Source organism: Saccopteryx bilineata, chromosome 8 (genome assembly GCF_036850765.1).
Source record: "Saccopteryx bilineata isolate mSacBil1 chromosome 8, mSacBil1_pri_phased_curated, whole genome shotgun sequence".
NCBI classification, from domain to species: domain Eukaryota; kingdom Metazoa; phylum Chordata; class Mammalia; order Chiroptera; family Emballonuridae; genus Saccopteryx; species Saccopteryx bilineata.
In genome coordinates, this window is record NC_089497.1 from 59,081,278 (window position 1) to 59,100,299 (window position 19,022).

A 19,022-nucleotide genomic window follows, 5' to 3' on the forward strand; every position below is an offset into this window, starting at 1 on the left:
CCTTAAAATATTTGCTGGGTATGCTTTAATAATACCTTGACTTTAAAGATTGTAAGAAATACCCATAATTTGAAAGGTTTGACAAAATACAGTAAATTTGCTACATATGCAGGAGCATTGTCAGTTTTAACCATTTTAGGAAATCCAATAATAGAAAAATACATACAGACAATGAGCTATAACCTGCTTAGGAGCCTCTCCTGTTCTGGTAGAGGTTACTATGTAGATAAATCCAGAATAAGTATCCACTGTAACGTGGACATAGGGCTGTTTGCCAAATGAAGGTATATGAGTAACCTCCATTTGCCAGAGTTGTCCTGGTAGGAGTCCTTGAGGGTTAACTCCAAACGAGGGGACAGATTATAGTATAGGACCCCTTGGACAGGATTTACCAATCTGCCGTGCTGCTTCCCGAGAAAGTTGAAGCTGTTTACACAGGGCTGCAGTGTTCTGGTGATGAATAGCATGAGACTGAATTGCTCGATCTGTCATGGTTGCTTCAGATAATTTTCTTTTGGGTAGCTTGATCAACAAGGTCATTCCCTTGTGCTAAAGCTCCAGGGAGCATGGAGTGAGCTCGAGTGTGTCCTATAAAACATGGAGCTCTATGTTGACATATAAGTCTTTGAAGAAGGAGGAACTGCTGAAATAGTACATCACAGCAGTTTTTATAGTGGAAACAACCATAAGTAAATATTTGCTGTCTGTATATAGATTAAAGGAGGAATATGGCAAATGCTGAAAAGCCATGATAATGGCATATAATTCTAGTTTTTGAGCTGATTTTAAGTTGACTGTTTCAATATAAAGGTGTCCATTGATTTGCAAAAGTGATTTGCCATTTAGTGGAAGTTTCCCAGAGCCATTGTTGTTGATCCTTTGCAAAAAGGAACAACAATAATTTTGAGGCTCAAAACCTATAAGCTGTAAGGGTCGCCTATGCCCCTTGATAATCAAGGAGGTAACAAGATCAAAATATGAGTGTATTCCATGGGCTATTAGATGGTTCAATGTGCCCAAGCTGTAGCTGCTCTTATACCAATTGAACAGCTGCCCTAAGTTTCTCCTGAGAAAGGGGCCATTGGTCTACCCATACAGGATGATCTGATTTCCAAGTAATTGGGTCTGCACAGTGCATTATTGGGGTAGCAGGAGCTACCAAGGCCCCTATGCTAAATTTTGATATCCTAATCCACACCTTCTGGTATTGGGTGCCATTTCTATGGGGGTGAGAATTCCTCACTGTTCTTTCCCTAGTCCTTTAGTGGGCAAAAATCCCCGATCAAGCATCTGAGTACTGACTAAACCAGGGGTCCCCAAACTTTTTTACACAGGGGGCCAGTTCACTGTCCCTCAGACTGTTGGAGGGCCGGACTATAAGAAAAAACTATGAACAAATCCCTATGCACACTGCACATATCTTATTTTAAAGTAAAAAATAAAACGGGAACAAATACAATATTTAAAATAAAGAACAAGTAAATTTAAATCAACAAACTGACCAGTATTTTTTTTTTTTATTCATTTTAGAAAGGAGAGAGAGAGAGAAGGGGGGAGGAGCAGGAAGCATCAACTCCCATATGTACCTTGACCAGGCAAGCCCAGGGTTTCGAACCGGCGACCTCAGCATTTCCAGGTCGACGCTTTATCCACTGTGCCACCACAGGTCAGGCCAAACTGACCAGTATTTCAATCTGACCAGTATTTCAGTGGGAACTATGCTCCTCTCACTGACCACCAATGAAAGAGGTGCCCCTTCCGGAAGTGCTGCGAGGGCCGGATAAATGGCCTCAGGGGGCTGCATGTGGCCTGCGGGCCGTCGTTTGGGGACCCCTGGACTAAACCATTAGGACTGACAAGCAACGCTCCTGTATTTTTCAAAACCTCTCTAACCTGGGTTGATGTTTTATGTACTATACCACCACCAGTTAGGGCCTTTTAATGTCTTAAAATCTTTGTTAGAGAGGACCACCAAAGTAGCTTTTAGTTTAGGGCTAATTTGATCCCATTGCTGAAGCAAAACCCTTCTAAATATTCTCCCTGATTCCTATGACTACTGAAGTTTTTTCACTGTGTTTGGTGGGTACAGGCACTCTTCCCAGCTGTGTGTGAGCCCTGGTGGCTTTTCCCCTTAGTCCTTTTTGGTGGTTCTTTCCCTAGTCGTGGGTACTTTCCTCACAGACAAGTGCTGATTAGAACTCAGCAGAAGACTTGAGTGGGATCATCTTGCAAGTGTTCATTGTTCCTTCTCTGTGTGGAGCTCTCCTCTGGTAATCTGCCCTGCAATCCTGGTTCCTTTGGTGCCCCCACCCCCCCAGACTCCCAGCTTTATCTCCCCAACTCAGGGAGACTGCTCCGCTCCCCCTGGATTCCCTGCCTCTCTTTTTTGCAGCCTGTAGACGCTTCAGTTTGTAAACTGGGATAATTGTAAAGCTCACCTAGGTCGCTTTATCACCTATTTGGGTATGAGTTTCCTTCATTGCCTGATGCCCGGTTTCTTGAAAACTATTGTTTTATATAATTTGTCCATTTTGTTGTTGCTATCGTTTTATAGGGGGTGAGCCTGGACCCTGTTTCTCCATCTTGGTTGAAGCAGAAGTCTTGACATACAGGAATTTGAAATAGTTTCTCCCCTCAAGACACATTTTAGGTGGTAGTCATCAGAAATGGTGATCAAATTATAAGTTATTCATTAACAAAAATAAGTTTGATGAATCCTGAATGATGAACCTAAGATTCAGTCCAGAACTTGTGGAAGAACTATAGACTAATGGTTAAGAACCACAGACTGGTATTGCTTTATGGGAGCAACATCAGGGCAGAGTGCCTTTGTTACCCTTTGGAAGTAGGTATGTGCACATTTAAATCTTGCAGGATTGGGTTATCTCTTACATATTCGGTAACAACTGCTGATCTTTTCTACAGGGAAGAGATTGGCCTTTTTTATTTTTCCTGTAGTCTTTAGCAGCAGTTTATGGCCCTTTAGAATAACTACCTCCTCAAGTCTTACTGATTTGGTGGGTCATTTGTAACATAGTAGTAGCATGCTTCAGGGCTGTAACACTATTCTACATGGAAAAGAAATTGTTACTAAGTTGCCCAAAGGGTTTTGTATGATGATGTGGCTTGTTTCGGAGAAGTTGGGCCAGATACCTCTAAAGTCTCTTTTCCAAAGATGGCACTAAATTATATATATATGTATTAAAATTCCTGCATTTTATTTCTATAGAAAGCCCTGGCTCTGCTTAGCCCTGACCCAATCTCCAGGGCTACCAGAAGGTAGATAAGTACTAGGTGTTGGTGTAGGCATCATCAATACTTTTACTGGTCATTTTCTGGATGACAAAATCAGGAGATTTCAATAATCATATATGGAATTTGTTTAAGATCCTACAATTGGTTTTACTTGGCTATTCATATCACGTAAACATTAAACAGTTGTTGCTATCTTCGCACAAATTCTTCATTAGACCATTCACTGAACAAGTATTTATTGAATGCCTACCATGTGTCAAGTCTGTGCTACACACTGATAAGGTGAGTTAGAGGTATGGCTTCTGGAACAAGGGAGGTATTATTACCTACCACTGTTCTGCAGAGATCAGCCCTAGTGTAAAGCATTGGCTCTCAAACTCTTTGGGCTCAGACCAGTAACCTTGAAAGTTTGTTATGAATGCTAAAGAGCTTTTGCTTATATGCATTATATCCATTGATACCATGTTAGTTAAACTGCTAATATCTTTGAGAATATTAGTTTACTAAGATATAATTGTAATAAATTTATTACATAGTGTTACATTTTTCTGAAAAATATCTATTTGCCAAAACCAAAAAAATTCATGAGAAAATAGACTTTATTTTACAATTTGCAAATCTCTAATGTTGGCCAAATGTCTAATATTTAAAATTAATCTTTTTTTGAGAGATCCATAGAGGAGGGGAGAGAGATGAGAAGCATCAGCTCACAGTTGCGTAACTTTAGTTGTTCATTGATTGCTTCTCATATGTGCCTTGACTGGGGAGCTCCAGCTGAGTGAGCCAGTGACCCTTTGCTCAAGCCAGCAACCTTGGGCTTCAAACCAGCAAGAGTAGGATCATGTTGATGATCCCATACTCATGCCAGCGATCTTGGGGTTTGAACTTGGGACTTACTTCAACATCCCAGGTCAATGCTCTATCCACTGTGCCTCTTCCAGTCAGGCTAATCTCATTTTTTTAATACTGGAAAATAAACTTTGTTGATGAGAGCTCAATGAATTTTCTCCTCACAAGGATCTTGGGTAGTCAGAAACAATCGTAAAATTGCTTAGTGGACTTGGAATCCAAATGGGGGAGTCATTTGAGCAACCTCCAATAACAGTACACCTGCCATAGGAATTGACTCATGACCAGGGAATGTCCTGTGTGTAACAGATGCTCAGTAAATATTTGTTGGATGATAATTTAATCCCTGAGAGATTTTAGGGTGGTTTCACTGCTGGTCCTTTATCTCTTCACTACAAACAACTAATTGAGTTATGTGAAGCACTTTTATGGCTCAACTAGGTTACTTCTCTGTGTGTAGGGACTGAAAAAGGAAGATTCTGTATCAGTTTCTCCTGGAATTTAAACTGCTTTGTAGCAAGGCTATTGCTAGTATAAATTAATGGAATATGTCAAGCTTTTGATGGTAAGTAATACAGGTTCAAAAACTGTTACACCATTGAAAATGTCATTAGAACCAGCTAGTACTTTGTTGATTACTTAAATGTCAATTAAACTTTGATACATGTTTCACAACAAGAAATGTGATAATATGAATTTATATTGACTGCTAAGATAAATAATAATTCCTTAACATTTGTTCCTCTCATCTCTCAGTTAACATCAACTGTTCTGAAGTACAAGACCTTTCATATCACTGTAGATATGGACAAAGAAGAAAGGAAGACTATCAACCAGGGTCAAGAAGATGAAATGGTAACCAGTATTTATAATTACTTAAAAAGTACGAAGAATTTATCTCTGCTATTAGGGAAGTAGAAAAGTACATTTAGAAGAAACCCCAGCTAAACCAATGTTCTTTTCTCATCCTGACTGTGTTTTTGAATTGGGCTTATGTAACTTTTCTGCTGTTATTTTAGAATAATTCCTGTTTCACTTGTGAACTGTTAAAACTTAGAAAAAAGAAGTATGTTTTTTCATTTGGTAATTTATGAAGTTATGTTAACTAATGCTATAATAGAATCCCAAATACAAGATGTCTAATTTTGATTTATAAATTTTTTTTAAAAATCAGCTTAATGAAAAACAATTTCTCAACGTGTGTGTGTGTGTGTGTGTGTGTGTGAGTGTGTGTGTATGGTAGGGAAGATAGGGTCGTCAAGTAAAATAGTGTAAGACATCCTGTTAAATATTAAATATTAATTTTAGATAATGAAGGAAGACATTTTTAGTTTAAGCGTGACCCAGATACTGCAGAGGGCAACAAAAAATTTATTTATTATTTGAAATTTAAATTTAACTAGGCCCTCTGCATTTTCATTTGCTAAATGTGGCAACACTTGTTAGGGTGTGGGGTGGGGGAAGGTAACAAACAATTGAAACAATTTGGGTCAGGAAGTCAGATTGACCAGTCATAGTGATATTTGGACAATTAATTAATGATTTGGAAAAAAGTTAAAACCTAGTTCATTTAAATGTAATGTGATATTCTCGATTATATCCTGCAACGGAAATAAGACAGTGAAAAAATTGGTGAAATCCTAAAAAAGACTAGGTTTACTTATTATAATGTACAGTGTTAATCTCTTTGATTTTGGCAAATGTATCAAGATGTTAACATTAGGGGAAACTGAACAAAGGCTATACAGGAACTCAGTATTTGTATAACTTTTCTGCAAATTGAAAATTAGTTCAAAATCAAAAGTTTATTTAAAAAATTTTACCTTATAACAACTAGTTCTGGAGGAATTAACAAGGTAAATGTAAAAATGGGATTATAAAAGTTCTAGGAAAGTATACTAAATATGAATATACTATGTCAGTGGGAAAGTGTTATGTCACTAAGGATGACATCAAATATAAAACCATAACATGTAAATATCAACAGATTTAGCTGCTTAAAAATATACCTTTGACAATGAGCTTGTCAGAAACAAAATTTAAAGACACATTATGGGTTGGGAAATTATTTGCAGTTTATCTGAAAAGACAGTAAGAATTATCTGGAAAACAACTTTGGAATTTATCTCTCACATCATTTGATGATTAATCATGATTACTGTTCCCATGCAGGAGATTTATGGCTATAATTTGTGTCGCTGGAAGCTTGCCATAGTTTGTCTAGGAGTGGTTTGCACTGGTGGCTTTCTCCTCCTTCTCCTCTATTGGATGCCCGAGTGGCGGGTGAAGGCAACCTGTATTAGAGCTGCAGTTAAAGACTGTGAAGTGGTGCTGCTGAGGACTACTGTAAGTCCATCGATTTACTTGTAGCTGATGACTTCAGTAAAGTAATGTCTTTATGTGTACTTAGTTCAAAAATAGAGATGAAGAGAACATCACTGCTGAGATGTAATGAGGAATACTATCCTAGAATTTCTAAAGCATCAGTGTTTGAGGTGAATATTACCAGAGCAATGAGAATATAAGATTGTTAACAATGATCAAATTCACCCTTTTCTTTTAAGCTCTTGATGCTCTAATTAAGACTATATCTGAGATCACTCTCTCACTAGACCAGCTGGCATTACTGTGTGGTGCTGCTGCACCCCAGGTGTATGTGTGTGTTATCCTAATTGGAAGCATTTTATAAGATGTTTTAATACCTAGTGTTAGTAGTATATTGGTGGGTAGATGGAGAAATTACCTATGAACTTTTATAAACATACATTTATGTGTGTTTATGAGAAGTGGTGCTATGAGGACTACTGTAAGTTTATGGATTTAATTGTAGCTGATTATTTGAGGAGTAAAATCATGTCTTGTGTGTACTTTTGTTATTGAAGTATGCATTTAAATGGTAAGCAGTGGGAAGCATGTCAGTTTTGAATTTATGCATCTTTATGAAATGGTCTAGCATTTAGTGGGTAGGAAGTGATACTTTCTCAATTAGAGATGAGTAGATGTTATGTAAAAAAATGGAAATAAAAAATATAGGCAGTTATATAATATACATAATGACTCTACCTTTCTCACTTGTAAGGATGAATTTAAAATGTGGTTTTGTGCAAAAATTCGCTTGCTTTCTCTGGAAACTCATCCATTTTCAAGTCCAAAATCTATGATTAACAAGGTTTCAAATGGCCATGCTGTTCTTTTAACTGAAAATCTGGCTGAAGAGAATAGGCATGAGGTAAGTAAATATTCACAGACGCAACCAGAACAGGTATTGTGATCTTAATCTCAAAGTTTCTTTAAAAATCAGAATTGTTATATTTTATGCTGTCATAGATAGTCTATAATTTTGTTTTTGCAGTTATCTGAGATAAGTTTCTATGCATCTAAAATGCCCATTTATCATTATAACAGCTTAGGTATTAATAGAAGAAACATGATCACTTTAATTTTAATATGTTTAATTTTACTATGTGGATAAAGATGGGATATTGTCAAATGCATTAAACCTTGGGCAGGGCAAATTGGAGTAAACTCGTAAAATTTATTTTTGTGGAGGTTTAAGTTATACAAGTACTAAGTTAGGGTAGTACTAAGTACTAAGTTATGTGATAGATTTGTATTAGTAAACTTAATGGATAACAAGCAATGATAATGCTTTTTGATGTAACATTTATGTGTGTTTTACAGATTCGTTATTTCACTCACCATAGTGTAAAATATTTTTGGAATGATACCCTTCACAATTTTGATTTCTTAAAGTAAGTAATTTTCTTTTGTTTGGATTATATTATGAGTATATTGAAAAAGTTCTAAATAGAAAAGAATTTATTCTAGTATTATATAAAATTGAAGAGGTTTTTATTGAATAACTTTTATTCACTCACTCATTAACAGCTTCTGGAGTTATTTGAATACTGATTATATTAGAATAAATCTCACTTGCAACTTGTATCTTGGCAAAGTTGACATAAAAGTTAGAAGCAGTATGATCCTAAAATCCACAAGTTGAGCTCTCTTCTTTTTGAGGGTTCATCTCAAAGTGAACTTGAGATATACCTGTCTGAACTACACCTCCCAGTTTGCTCACAGTTCCATGCATGTGTACTTGAGGAATGAAGAGATAGACAAAGAAATTTAATTTTACTGTGTGGATAAAGATGGGATATTGTCAAATGCATTAAACCTTGGGCAGGGCAAATTGGAGTAAACTCGTAAAATTTATTTTTGTGGAGGTTTAAGTTATACAAGTACTAAGTTAGGGTTCTATTTTTATTGCTTTTAAAGTGATCATTATAAACACTCAAGTGTCACTGCTTAAGAGTGCTAAAAGAATTCTTAATATTAGCAATACAAAGAGAATCACCTTATGAACATTTATAATATTCATTCTTGGAGTTTGTCCCCTGGCACTAAAGAATTAGAATAATCTATAATGGACCAAGGCATTTCCACAAGCCTAGTTCTGAAGACCATTTCAAGTTAAGAATGATTGCCTTATATAATACTGTCCATGAGTTGCCATTTTGATTTTTAAAAAAATGACTTGGAGCTGATCCCTGCTGCCTTTGGAGAAGTCATCAACTTCAATGGGAAAAAATGTCAAACGTTGTTTTGCAGCCTTTGCCAACCGTATATAGTAGACATTTTAGAATTTAAGCTTTTCCCAATGATAATAGTCCATTATAGAGCTTAGTTTTCTTATCTGAAAAAAGTAGAAAAGGATTGGAGTTAAATGATATGTAAGATTCTCTCTTTAGCATTATAGGACTAGTAGCTAAGTTCAAATCAGCGTAATTAAGACATTTTTGGAAGAAAGTAGCTTAGTTAAATTTCAGTTAGAATTGTTACAGATTTTAGACATTGCCTATGGCTCATATAAGTTCTGTACTCTCTGTGTTAGATCAGGGAAGGATTTAGGTAGATGCTTTTGTAGAGAGAAAATAAATGAATAGAATTTCTTAATGTGAAGCTTAAAAAATTGAATAGAGGGAAACTATATAAGTAAAAAGACATTTTTTTTGTTTTTAGTTTGGAATTCTAAGCCAGCCATATTTTCCCTTTAATTTTGTTAGTATAATTATTAGCTCTTACAGCTTGGGCACACAGCCTTAAAGGGATAACAATATTACATAAACTCAAGTGTTTAGAGCCATCTTAATTGTATAATTAGAAGTTGTCACATTTGAGACTCAGACCTTTATTGTTGTTTATCTTAGGAATTTGAGATTTAAAAATTCTTACCCATTACCTCAATTTTTGTTAAGGATTTCTCTTTGTAAGGAGGTTACACTTTAAAATCGGGAATATTGAAAAATGAGGCATTAAGTCATTAAGACATTTGGATATTTTAAACTTTGTTTAAAGTAAAAACTTTGGATTTATTTAGGGGACTGGATGAAGGTGTTTCTTGTACGTCAATTTATGAAAAGCATAGTACAGGACTGACAAAGGGGATACATGCCTACAGGTAATTTTTATCCAACTACAGCCAGATTATCAACATTCTTAACTACAGTAGTATATATAGTCTACCCTTTCACCATGTAGTTGTACATTAACAGATATTTAAATATAGACATAGTAGTTGGCAACTTATTGGTATTTTATTTGGGTAAGGCTGTCTCTCAGTTTAAGAATTGTAAAAATGTTGAAGCTGATGTTTTGAAGTTGATATCCCTGACAGAAGTATGACATTTTATCAGTTCTAATGTGCACATTTCCCCACATTTTAACAGCTCTGAAAGGGGGATGGATGTGTCATATAGTGGGTAGAGTGTCATTCTTATCTTTCTTGATGATACATAAAATAATGGGTATGTCTTATAATTTATAGCATTTTAGATTTTACTGATATATATTGGGAATTATAAGCATGACCTCTAATTTACTACAGTGAAAATTTGTAAATTGGGAGAGATAATCTTTTTTACCATGTTATTATCTGCTAAAGTATAAAACTATATCAGTGTTTTAAATATTTTAAAGATAAATGCCATTTTCAATTTAAATTAGAAATTTTCTTATACTCCTGTAGCATGTTTTTTTCAAAGTGTTAAAATATAAAAGAAATCATTTGTTTAGACTTATACTTCTTTTTTTTTTTTTTTTTTTTGTATTTTTCTGAAGCTGGAAACGGGGAGAGACAGTCATACAGACTCCCGCATGCGCCCCACCGGGATCCACCCGGCACGCCCACCAGGGGCGATGCTCTGCCCCTCCAGGGCGTTGCTCTGCTGCGCGACCAGAGCCACTCTAGCACCTGGGGCAGAGGCCAAGAAGCCATCCCCAGCGCCCGGGCCATCTTTGCTCCAATAGAGCCTTGGCTGCGGGAGGGGAAGAGAGAGACAGAGAGGAAGGAGGGGAGGGGGGTGGAGAAGCAAATAGGCGCTTCTGCTATGTGCCCTGGCCGGGAATCGAACCCGGGTCCCCTGCACACCAGGCCAACGCTCTACCGCTGAGCCAACCGGCCAGGGCCTAGACTTACACTTCTTTAAAGACAAGAATTGCTCTCATATATAAAGTACTATTAAGGGAATTTTAGTGGAAGGATTTAAGCAACTTCTTAGGTGTTTTTTAAAAAGTCTAATGTACAGTGTTTTGAAATAAACATTCTTAGTACAGTATTCTTATTAGAAAAATTGTACAGGGCCCCTTGAATTTATTTATTTTGTCTTTTGCAAAAATTAATTGCAATTCAAAATTGTTGAGCCCTATTGTGTTCAAGAATAGAAAAGAAAGTCTTTGCTAAATAACATAATTATTATAGACTAGTGGAAAAGATACTTGTCTCACAAAAAATTATGAGATATAATGAAACAAAATGATAACAATATAGTTTATTCAGTATTGACTACTTTGATTTAAACACTATAGGTAGAGAACTTGAATTGTAGAAGATACATATTTTGAAATGTGAGTGTTTAAGTTGTAGATTTAGTAGAAGTCTGTGGGTTGAGCCTTATGTAATAAAGTGCCTTCCCAATATACTATTATTATGTATTATAATGTAATACTATTATTATATTTTCTTGTCATAGAAAATTGCTTTATGGAGTAAATGAAATTTCTGTGAAAGTGCCTTCTGTTTTTAAGCTTCTAATTAAGGAGGTAAGGTACCTATTTCACACATTTGTGATCAATAGATTTGTCAATTTGAAAAGGAGCCATGATTTAAGTAATAAGACATTCTTAGTTTTCTAACTTGCATTTTTTTTCCCACTTGGAAGGTAAAGATAGTAACTCGGTAGAGAAATAATTTGGTATATAACTTTCCTTTTTATTTGTCTATTTTTTGGTTTATAAAATCTCTCTCTTGCTCTTTTTTTTTTTTTTTTTTAACTCAGGAAGTAATATATAAACCTTGCCCTGTTTTACAGGTATATATTCCTGCTTTTTGTTTTTTAATTTTTAAACAATTTATCATGTTTTATTCTTCACGTGGGATTTTGTGGTACATTATTGTAAACTATACATTATACCAGAAGTTTGGAATACAAAACATAACCTGATGATATTGAGGAACTTGCACATCATTAATTATTGTAGTGACTGTTCAGTTGTAAGTGCTCTAGAAGAGGTCTGAATAAAGGTTTGTGTGTAAAGGAAGGGAGTAAGTGATATTGCCTACCATAGTTAGACTTTCTAGTCTGTCTTTTAATTTTTTTGCTAAAGATCAGGTTAGCTGTATTGTATTGGGTGAATAGTAGAAATAACAGATTGTTTCCGGTAAGTTCCCAGAGTGGCCATATAATGTTGCTTTAGAACATAGCAAAGTGTAATGATTAGGAATTAGAGAAAACCTGGTTTGTAATATGGTTCCATCAGTAACTAGCTTTCATCATCAGAAAAGCTTTCTTTTTGCTGCTCCTTTATCTGTGAAAGAGGAGTGAGTTCTTTCTGATTATCTCATTTAATTTGGAAATAAAATGGAGCTATATATGTGAAGTGTTTAGAAAAGCATAGAAGCATCACTTTTAAGATACTGAGATGTTATTAATGAAATTGATAGACTACTATATCTGGGTGGATGAAATCCATTGCTGGGCTCCCTTCTCTCTTTTTTTTTCACTCAGGTTTTAATCTGTAATTGTTTCATTAGAGAAAGCAAATCATTATAACTTATTATCTCATGTTTATCTTTTCTTTGGGCTGCAGTGAACCTTTGACTTATAAGTAAATTATATTCAGAGTTCATAAAATGTAAACATTTGTTCCAGTTGATTAAAAGTTTTATATCTTTTAATAGTGTGATATTGTAAGTAAATGTACTTTTATTGCTAAAACAGAATGAACAGCTAAATTCACATTTTAGTTGTTTCTAGGTTTGGTATGAATGAGTTGTATGTAAATAATTTAAGCTTATTCAGCCAAATTCTAGTAATTTAATGGTTAAAAAAGAAAATGCTATGCTAATGTCTTGCCCTCCTCTTTAAGTAGTGCAGATCGGGAGCTTATCCTGTATCTTGTTGGTTACTTCTTAAATGAAAAGGTGGAAAATCTGTATGGCTATTAATATTTCATTCAGTTTGATTTAAAAATCTTATTTTTTCAGGTTCTCAACCCATTTTACATTTTCCAGCTGTTCAGTGTTATACTGTGGTGCACTGATGAATATTATTACTATGCTCTAGCTATTGTGATTATGTCGGTAGTATCAATTCTAAGCTCCCTATATTCCATTAAAAAGGTAAGCCCAATTTATTATGGGTTTCACAACTGTATTTTGCAAGTTGTATAGAATAGTATTGGTGCAAAATAATACTCAATACAGTTTATCTTTTAGGTATATGAATATGTCCGCTTTTTTTGAGGTGGGGGAAGCCATGTTTTTAGAGTCAGATTACCACTTAACTGTTTATTGGCCATAGGGCTCTAAAGTTGTTTATCACAGACTAGAATACTGGTTCTACTGTTTTCAGGAATAAAGTACTTCTTATTTTGTCTTAAGCTTAAAGAATTGAATACCTTTAAATCTTTTAGTCTTGACATTTACAATTATAAAGTTATAGTATATTAACTTACCTTATTTTATAGCACCTTGCCTTTTAATATCTTGAAGAGTGGGTTTATAATAGCTAGTTTTGAATTTTTTTTCAGCAATATATTATGTTGCATGACATGGTGGCAGCTCACAGTACTGTGAGAGTCTCAGTTTGCAGAGTAAATGAAGGTAAGTACTTCAGGTGACTCTTGACAAAAATAAAACAAAAACGACTTCTATTAAGTAAGCACTAACATATGAAGCAAGCCCATGTGTTTTATATATATTCATTCATTTCTTAAATAAAAAATGTGTTTGGATTTGTACTGATCTCTGAGTTTGTATCAAATTCATTCATTTATATGAAATTGTATTTTTCTTTTTCTACTATACTAGGCTCTGTGTGTGAATGTAGGGATTACCAAGGTGGACATAGTCTTTGCCATTACTGAAGTTTGGACTAGTTGGAAAGACAGATTATGAACTGAATATAAAGTATGACAAATGCTATGATAGGGAGAGGTCAGGGAGCTGATTAGATATTAGCTCACTTACTGTCGGTGTCAGAGATGGCTTCTTTAAGTATATTTTAAGTGGTTGAATTAGATAAGAGATAGGTGAGAAGCTGGTATGGTGGGTATAAGAGAGAGAGAGAGAGGGAGAGGAAGAGGGCTCTAAGTGCTGAAAGGCCTGGAGTTTGGTCATTATACTAACTCAGGGGTAGTGAACCTTTTTATACCTACCGCCCACTTTTGTATCTCTGTTAGTAGTAAAATTTTCTAACTGCCTCCCGGTTCCACAGTAATGGTGATTTATAAAGTAGGGAAGTAACTTTACTTTATAAAATGTATAAAGCAGAATTACAACAAGTTAAAGCATATAATAATAATTACTTACCAAGTACTTTATGTCGGATTTTCGCTAAGTTTGGCAGAATAAATCTTTATAAAACAACTTACTGTAGTTAAATCTATCTTTTTATTTATACTTTGGTTGCTCCGCTACTGCCCATTATGAAAGCTGGAACGCTCACTAGTGGGCGGTAGGGACCAGGTTGACTACCACGATACTAACTTAAAGAAATTCAGTGTGGGCTCTGGCCGGTTGGCTCAGCGGTAGAGCGTCGGCCTGGCGTGTGGGGGACCCGGGTTCAATTCCCGGCCAGGGCGCATGGGAGAGGCGCCCATTTGCTTCTCCACCCCTCTCCCCTCCTTCCTCTCTGTCTCTCTCTTCCCCTCCCGCAGCCGGGGCTCCATTGAATCAAGGATGGCCCGGGCGCTGGGGATGGCTCCTTGGCCTCTGCCCCCGGCGCTGGAGTGGCTCTGGTTGCGGCAGAGCGGTGCCCCGGAGGGGCAGAGCATCGCCCCCTGGTGGGCGGGGCGTCGCCCCTGGTGGGTGTGCCGGGTGGATCCCGGTCAGGCACATGCGGGAGTCTGTATGACTGTCTCTCCCCGTTTCCAGCTTCAGAAAAATACAAAAAAAAAAAAAAAAAAAAAAAGAAATTCGGTGTGGCAGATGTGGATAGTAGATGATGGACATCCTTCTAAGGCATGTTGAGGAATCTTTTGTTTGGTTATGCTTATTCTAAGTTAGAGAATATTCTTTTCAGATCCCCCCATTTTTTTCTTTAAAACCAGAAAAAGAAGAGATCTTTTCTACAGACCTTGTTCCGGGAGATATAATGGTCATTCCATTAAATGGGACAGTCATGCCTTGTGATGCAGTGCTTATTAACGGTACTTGCATTGTAAATGAAAGCATGTTAACAGGTAAACTAAATGAAATGATAAAAATCATATGAGTTGTTTATAATGACACTGGATTAACTGGTTACTGATTAATCTGTTTCAGAATTAGCTGTGCCATTTGTATCTTTTATTTATGAATATTATGAATGTCATGGATATTGAAATATTTTTTTGTTTTTATTTTTATTCTGAGGTGACCAAATTGTGTATTATACTCAACTGTGATACTAAATCACTATGCTGGTCATCACATATTTCTTGGCATGTTCTTGGCCATTCTTTGACATGAGGAAATCGTTTCTAGTAAAGGAAGAGGAAGGAAGTCCCTAGCCTACAGAAAATGGCAGCATATTTACTTTCCTATTTGATGTGTAGGAAGTGGGAGTAAAGGCTGTATTTTTCTCGCCCTGGCTGGGTAGGTCAGTTGGTTAGTGTCATCCTGATACACCAAGATTGTAGGTTTGATTCCCCCGTCAGAGCACATAAAATAATTAACCTATAGCCTGACTGGTGGTGGCACAATGAATTGAACATCAGCCCAGGATACTGAGAGCCCTGGTTCAAAATTCTGAGGTTGCTAGCTAGGGTATGGTCTCCTCAGGTTGAGCACGGGATCATTGACATGATCTCAAGGTCGCTGGCTTGAGCCCAGAGGTCACTGACTTGAATCATGAGGTTGCTGGCTTGAGCAAGGGGCAACTGGCTCTGATTGAGCCCCTCTCCCACATTAAGATGCATCTGAGACACAATCAATAAACAACTAAAGTGAAGCAACTATGAGTTTATATTTCTCATTTCTCCACCCCCCCATCCTGTCTCTCTGCCTTAAAAAAAGGAATCAACCATAAATAAATGGAACAGATTTATATTTCTCTCTCTCTCTAAAATTGATAAATAAAAAATAATTTTAAAAGATTATTTTTCTTAAAGTGGGGAGGAATAGACTTCAAAATAATTTTCTTTTGGAAATTCACAACCTGAAGATAGAGCTTTATATCTTTTTTATCACATGAATTTTTTTTTTTTCATAGTCAGTTTGGCAAGAAAGTGATTCCTATTTATGTTTTCAAACTTAAGAATCTTGTCTTAAACACATTCACATACATAAATATCACCACGCACTTGTTGGCTTTGAAGCAAGAAGTGTGGATGCTATATAGAATTAAATTTCAAAGTTAAAAAGAATTTGGCTGTTCATTACTGTTTGGGAGAACTACCATATTACTTGTTCTTCTCTCCCTTCTCCAGATAATTTTTCTTTTTCTCGCGAGCATGCTCACGTGCATGCATACACACGTATGTATGTGTATGTGTGCATGTGCGTGTGTGTGTGCTTCCTGGGAGTTAGGAGTAGGTCTTTACATCTCTGTGTGCTTGAGGTGGTAGAGTGCTTGACAATTCAGTTCTTATGGATAAGAGAGCAGGTGCTGGAGCTGGGGCAGCTTACCCAGTCTTATTGGGACTTGACACAATCATTTCAAAATGATTATTTGTGAACCACAAATCACTTTCAGGAATTATTGTGGGAGACAAGATTGATATTTGGCAAGGAAATTAGTAGACAGAAGCTAATTGAATAAGTTATGTTATCTATTATGAGAACTCTAGTTTAATAGCTATTGAATATTTTAAACAGCATATAATATTTAGGGTTTTTAACACTTCAAGTGATGTGTGTTTGATGCTAATTTCTATGCTTTAAGTTATGATTTTTTTTTTTAAGGAGAAAGTGTTCCAGTGACCAAGACTAATTTGCCAAATCCTTCAGTGGACATAAAAGGAATGGGCGATGAATTATATAGTCCAGAAATACATAAACGACACACTTTGTTTTGTGGGACTACTGTTATTCAAACTCGTTTCTACACTGGCGAACTTGTCAAAGCCATAGTGGTTAGAACAGGTAAAGAACATTTAATCTCTTTTTGCATGGTTTAGCATATTTGATGCCTACTGAATGTTTAAAAAGGGATTCTCTTTTGTATTGTGATAACTGTATGGTGCCAGGCGGGTACAGGAATATCGAGGGGAACACTATGTAAATTATATCATTGTCTAACCACTAAGCTACACACCCCAAACCAATGCATAATAAAAATATAAATGAGATTCTGTTTTGAAAGATAATTTTTATTTTCTTATAAAAATGTCATTTTATTTTTTAATTTTTTAAAGGATTTAGTACTTCCAAAGGACAGCTTGTTCGTTCTATACTGTATCCCAAACCAACTGATTTTAAACTCTACAGAGATGCCTACTTATTTCTTCTGTGTCTTGTGGCAGTGGCTGCTGTTGGGTTTATCTACACTATTATCAATAGCATTTTAAATGAGGTATGTACACAGGACCTTAGTAAGGTCCGATTCTTTTTTTTGTAACAGAGACATAGAGAGAGACAAAGAGAGGGACAGATAGAGACAGACAGCAGGAAGGGAGAGAGATGAGAAGCATCAGTTCTTCATTGTGGCTCCTCATTCTCCTTAGTTGTTCATTGATTGCTTTCTCATATGTGTCTTGACGGGGGGCTACTGCAGAGCGAGTGACCCCTTGCTCAAGTCAGTGACCTTGGGCTCAAGCCAGTGACCATGGGGTCATGTCTATTATCCCATGCTCAAGCCAGTGACCCCACGCTTAAGCTGGTGAGCCAGCGACCTCAGGACCTTGAACCTGGGCCCTCCGTGTCCCAATCTGACACTATATCCACTGTGCCCCGCCTGGTCAGGCAAGGTCTGATTCTTAATTATCACATATGACTATCGAGGATTTGAAAAGTGGCTATTGAGACTGAAGAACTAAAATTTTAACTGAATTTAAATTAATTTAACTTTAAAAAGCCACTTGAAACGAGTAGATAATATATTTGAAAGTACAGATACATGAACATTTTCATCATAGCAGGAAGTTCTTCTGAATGGCTTTGCTTTAGATGGTCTTTGACTTGCTCTCTTGTGACTTAAAAAAGGAAGGGGAAACCACTTGCTTACTAAAAGCTTTATTTTCTCTTTTTTTAACTTCTGGGATATATGGCATTAAAATTATTTGCAATTACTTAATTAAAGGTACTTCTAAGGAAATCTTGTAAAATTTCTCTTTTCTATCCCCTGTAAATACTGGCACAGTACAGTGCTTGTAGTAAGAGTCAATAGCTGACAAATGTTTGTTAAACTTTGAAGTGTGTAGTGTGTGAAGTATGTAGAGCTGTTAAAATGAGAATTTCCTTTAAAAAAAAGCTGTCATTCCACAGTCCATTAACAGTTTATCGAGCTTTCTATTTTGCAGAATCTCTAAAGAGAAAAGATTATAAAGGGCTAATAGATGTAGGTATACGCACACAGTTATTCTATATAAAATTGAAAATAGCTTATAGATTTTTCACTGAAGAAATAACCTGTTCTAGATTAAATATTAGAGGTCTGAAACTTATTTTTGTGTGAATTACAGGTAGAGGTTGGAGTAATAATTATTGAGTCTCTTGATATCATTACAATTACTGTGCCACCTGCACTTCCTGCTGCAATGACTGCTGGCATTGTGTATGCCCAAAGAAGACTGAAGAAAATTGGTATTTTCTGCATCAGTCCCCAAAGGATAAATATCTGTGGACAGCTGAATCTTGTTTGCTTTGACAAGGTTGTTTCAGTTTCATAACCAGTTTCAAAAGTTACTTTGTAGCTTTTAAATAATTAGATTAATATTTTCTACATTTTTTATTAACCAGTTTGCATACATGCTTTAGTGTTCCTCCGATTTTCCTCTTTTTCAGCTTACTTGGTATATGTATCCATTTTGTATGTTCTCATTTTTTCAATTTTTAATACTTTGGATATTGCTTATTTGCCTAACTCTGCAGTTGCTTAATCATTCATATCCAGAAATATGTCCTGTAGCCGTGGTAAAAGCTTTTGTTTTTTTAAAAAAATATATTTCCATTGATTTGACAAAGAGAGGGAAGGGGGTGGTGGAGAGAGAGAAAGAGAAATAAGCATTAATTTGTTTCACTTAGTTGTGCACTCATTGCTTGCTTCTCATATGTGCCCTGACCAGGGATCAAGCCAGTGACAATGCTTTATCCACTGAGCCAGCTAGCCAGGGCCTAGTAAAGGTTTTCTAATCTTTTGTGTTTTTAACAGAATAGGCTCTATACAGATACTGTTATTGAACTTTTTATTGCTATTAAATATATATGCTTAGTGTTG

General features: G+C 36.0%; 1 protein-coding gene across 5 annotated transcripts in view; it reads left to right on the plus strand.

Annotated features, from left to right (window-relative positions):
• Positions 1-19,022, plus strand: part of ATP13A3 (ATPase 13A3) — an 89,634-nt gene that overhangs the window by 24,143 nt on the left and 46,469 nt on the right. For all 5 annotated transcript variants that reach the window (XM_066241761.1, XM_066241763.1, XM_066241762.1 and 2 more), the window contains 12 exons: positions 4,861-4,959; positions 6,277-6,450; positions 7,184-7,333; positions 7,786-7,856; positions 9,485-9,565; positions 11,136-11,205; positions 12,650-12,784; positions 13,195-13,267; positions 14,716-14,847; positions 16,550-16,729; positions 17,002-17,159; positions 18,268-18,456. In XM_066241761.1, the coding sequence (XP_066097858.1) occupies positions 4,909-4,959; positions 6,277-6,450; positions 7,184-7,333; positions 7,786-7,856; positions 9,485-9,565; positions 11,136-11,205; positions 12,650-12,784; positions 13,195-13,267; positions 14,716-14,847; positions 16,550-16,729; positions 17,002-17,159; positions 18,268-18,456 (1,464 nt within the window). In that variant the 5' untranslated portion in view covers positions 4,861-4,908. Of the gene's footprint in view, positions 1-4,860; positions 4,960-6,276; positions 6,451-7,183; positions 7,334-7,785; positions 7,857-9,484; positions 9,566-11,135; positions 11,206-12,649; positions 12,785-13,194; positions 13,268-14,715; positions 14,848-16,549; positions 16,730-17,001; positions 17,160-18,267; positions 18,457-19,022 lie in introns of those variants that run through there.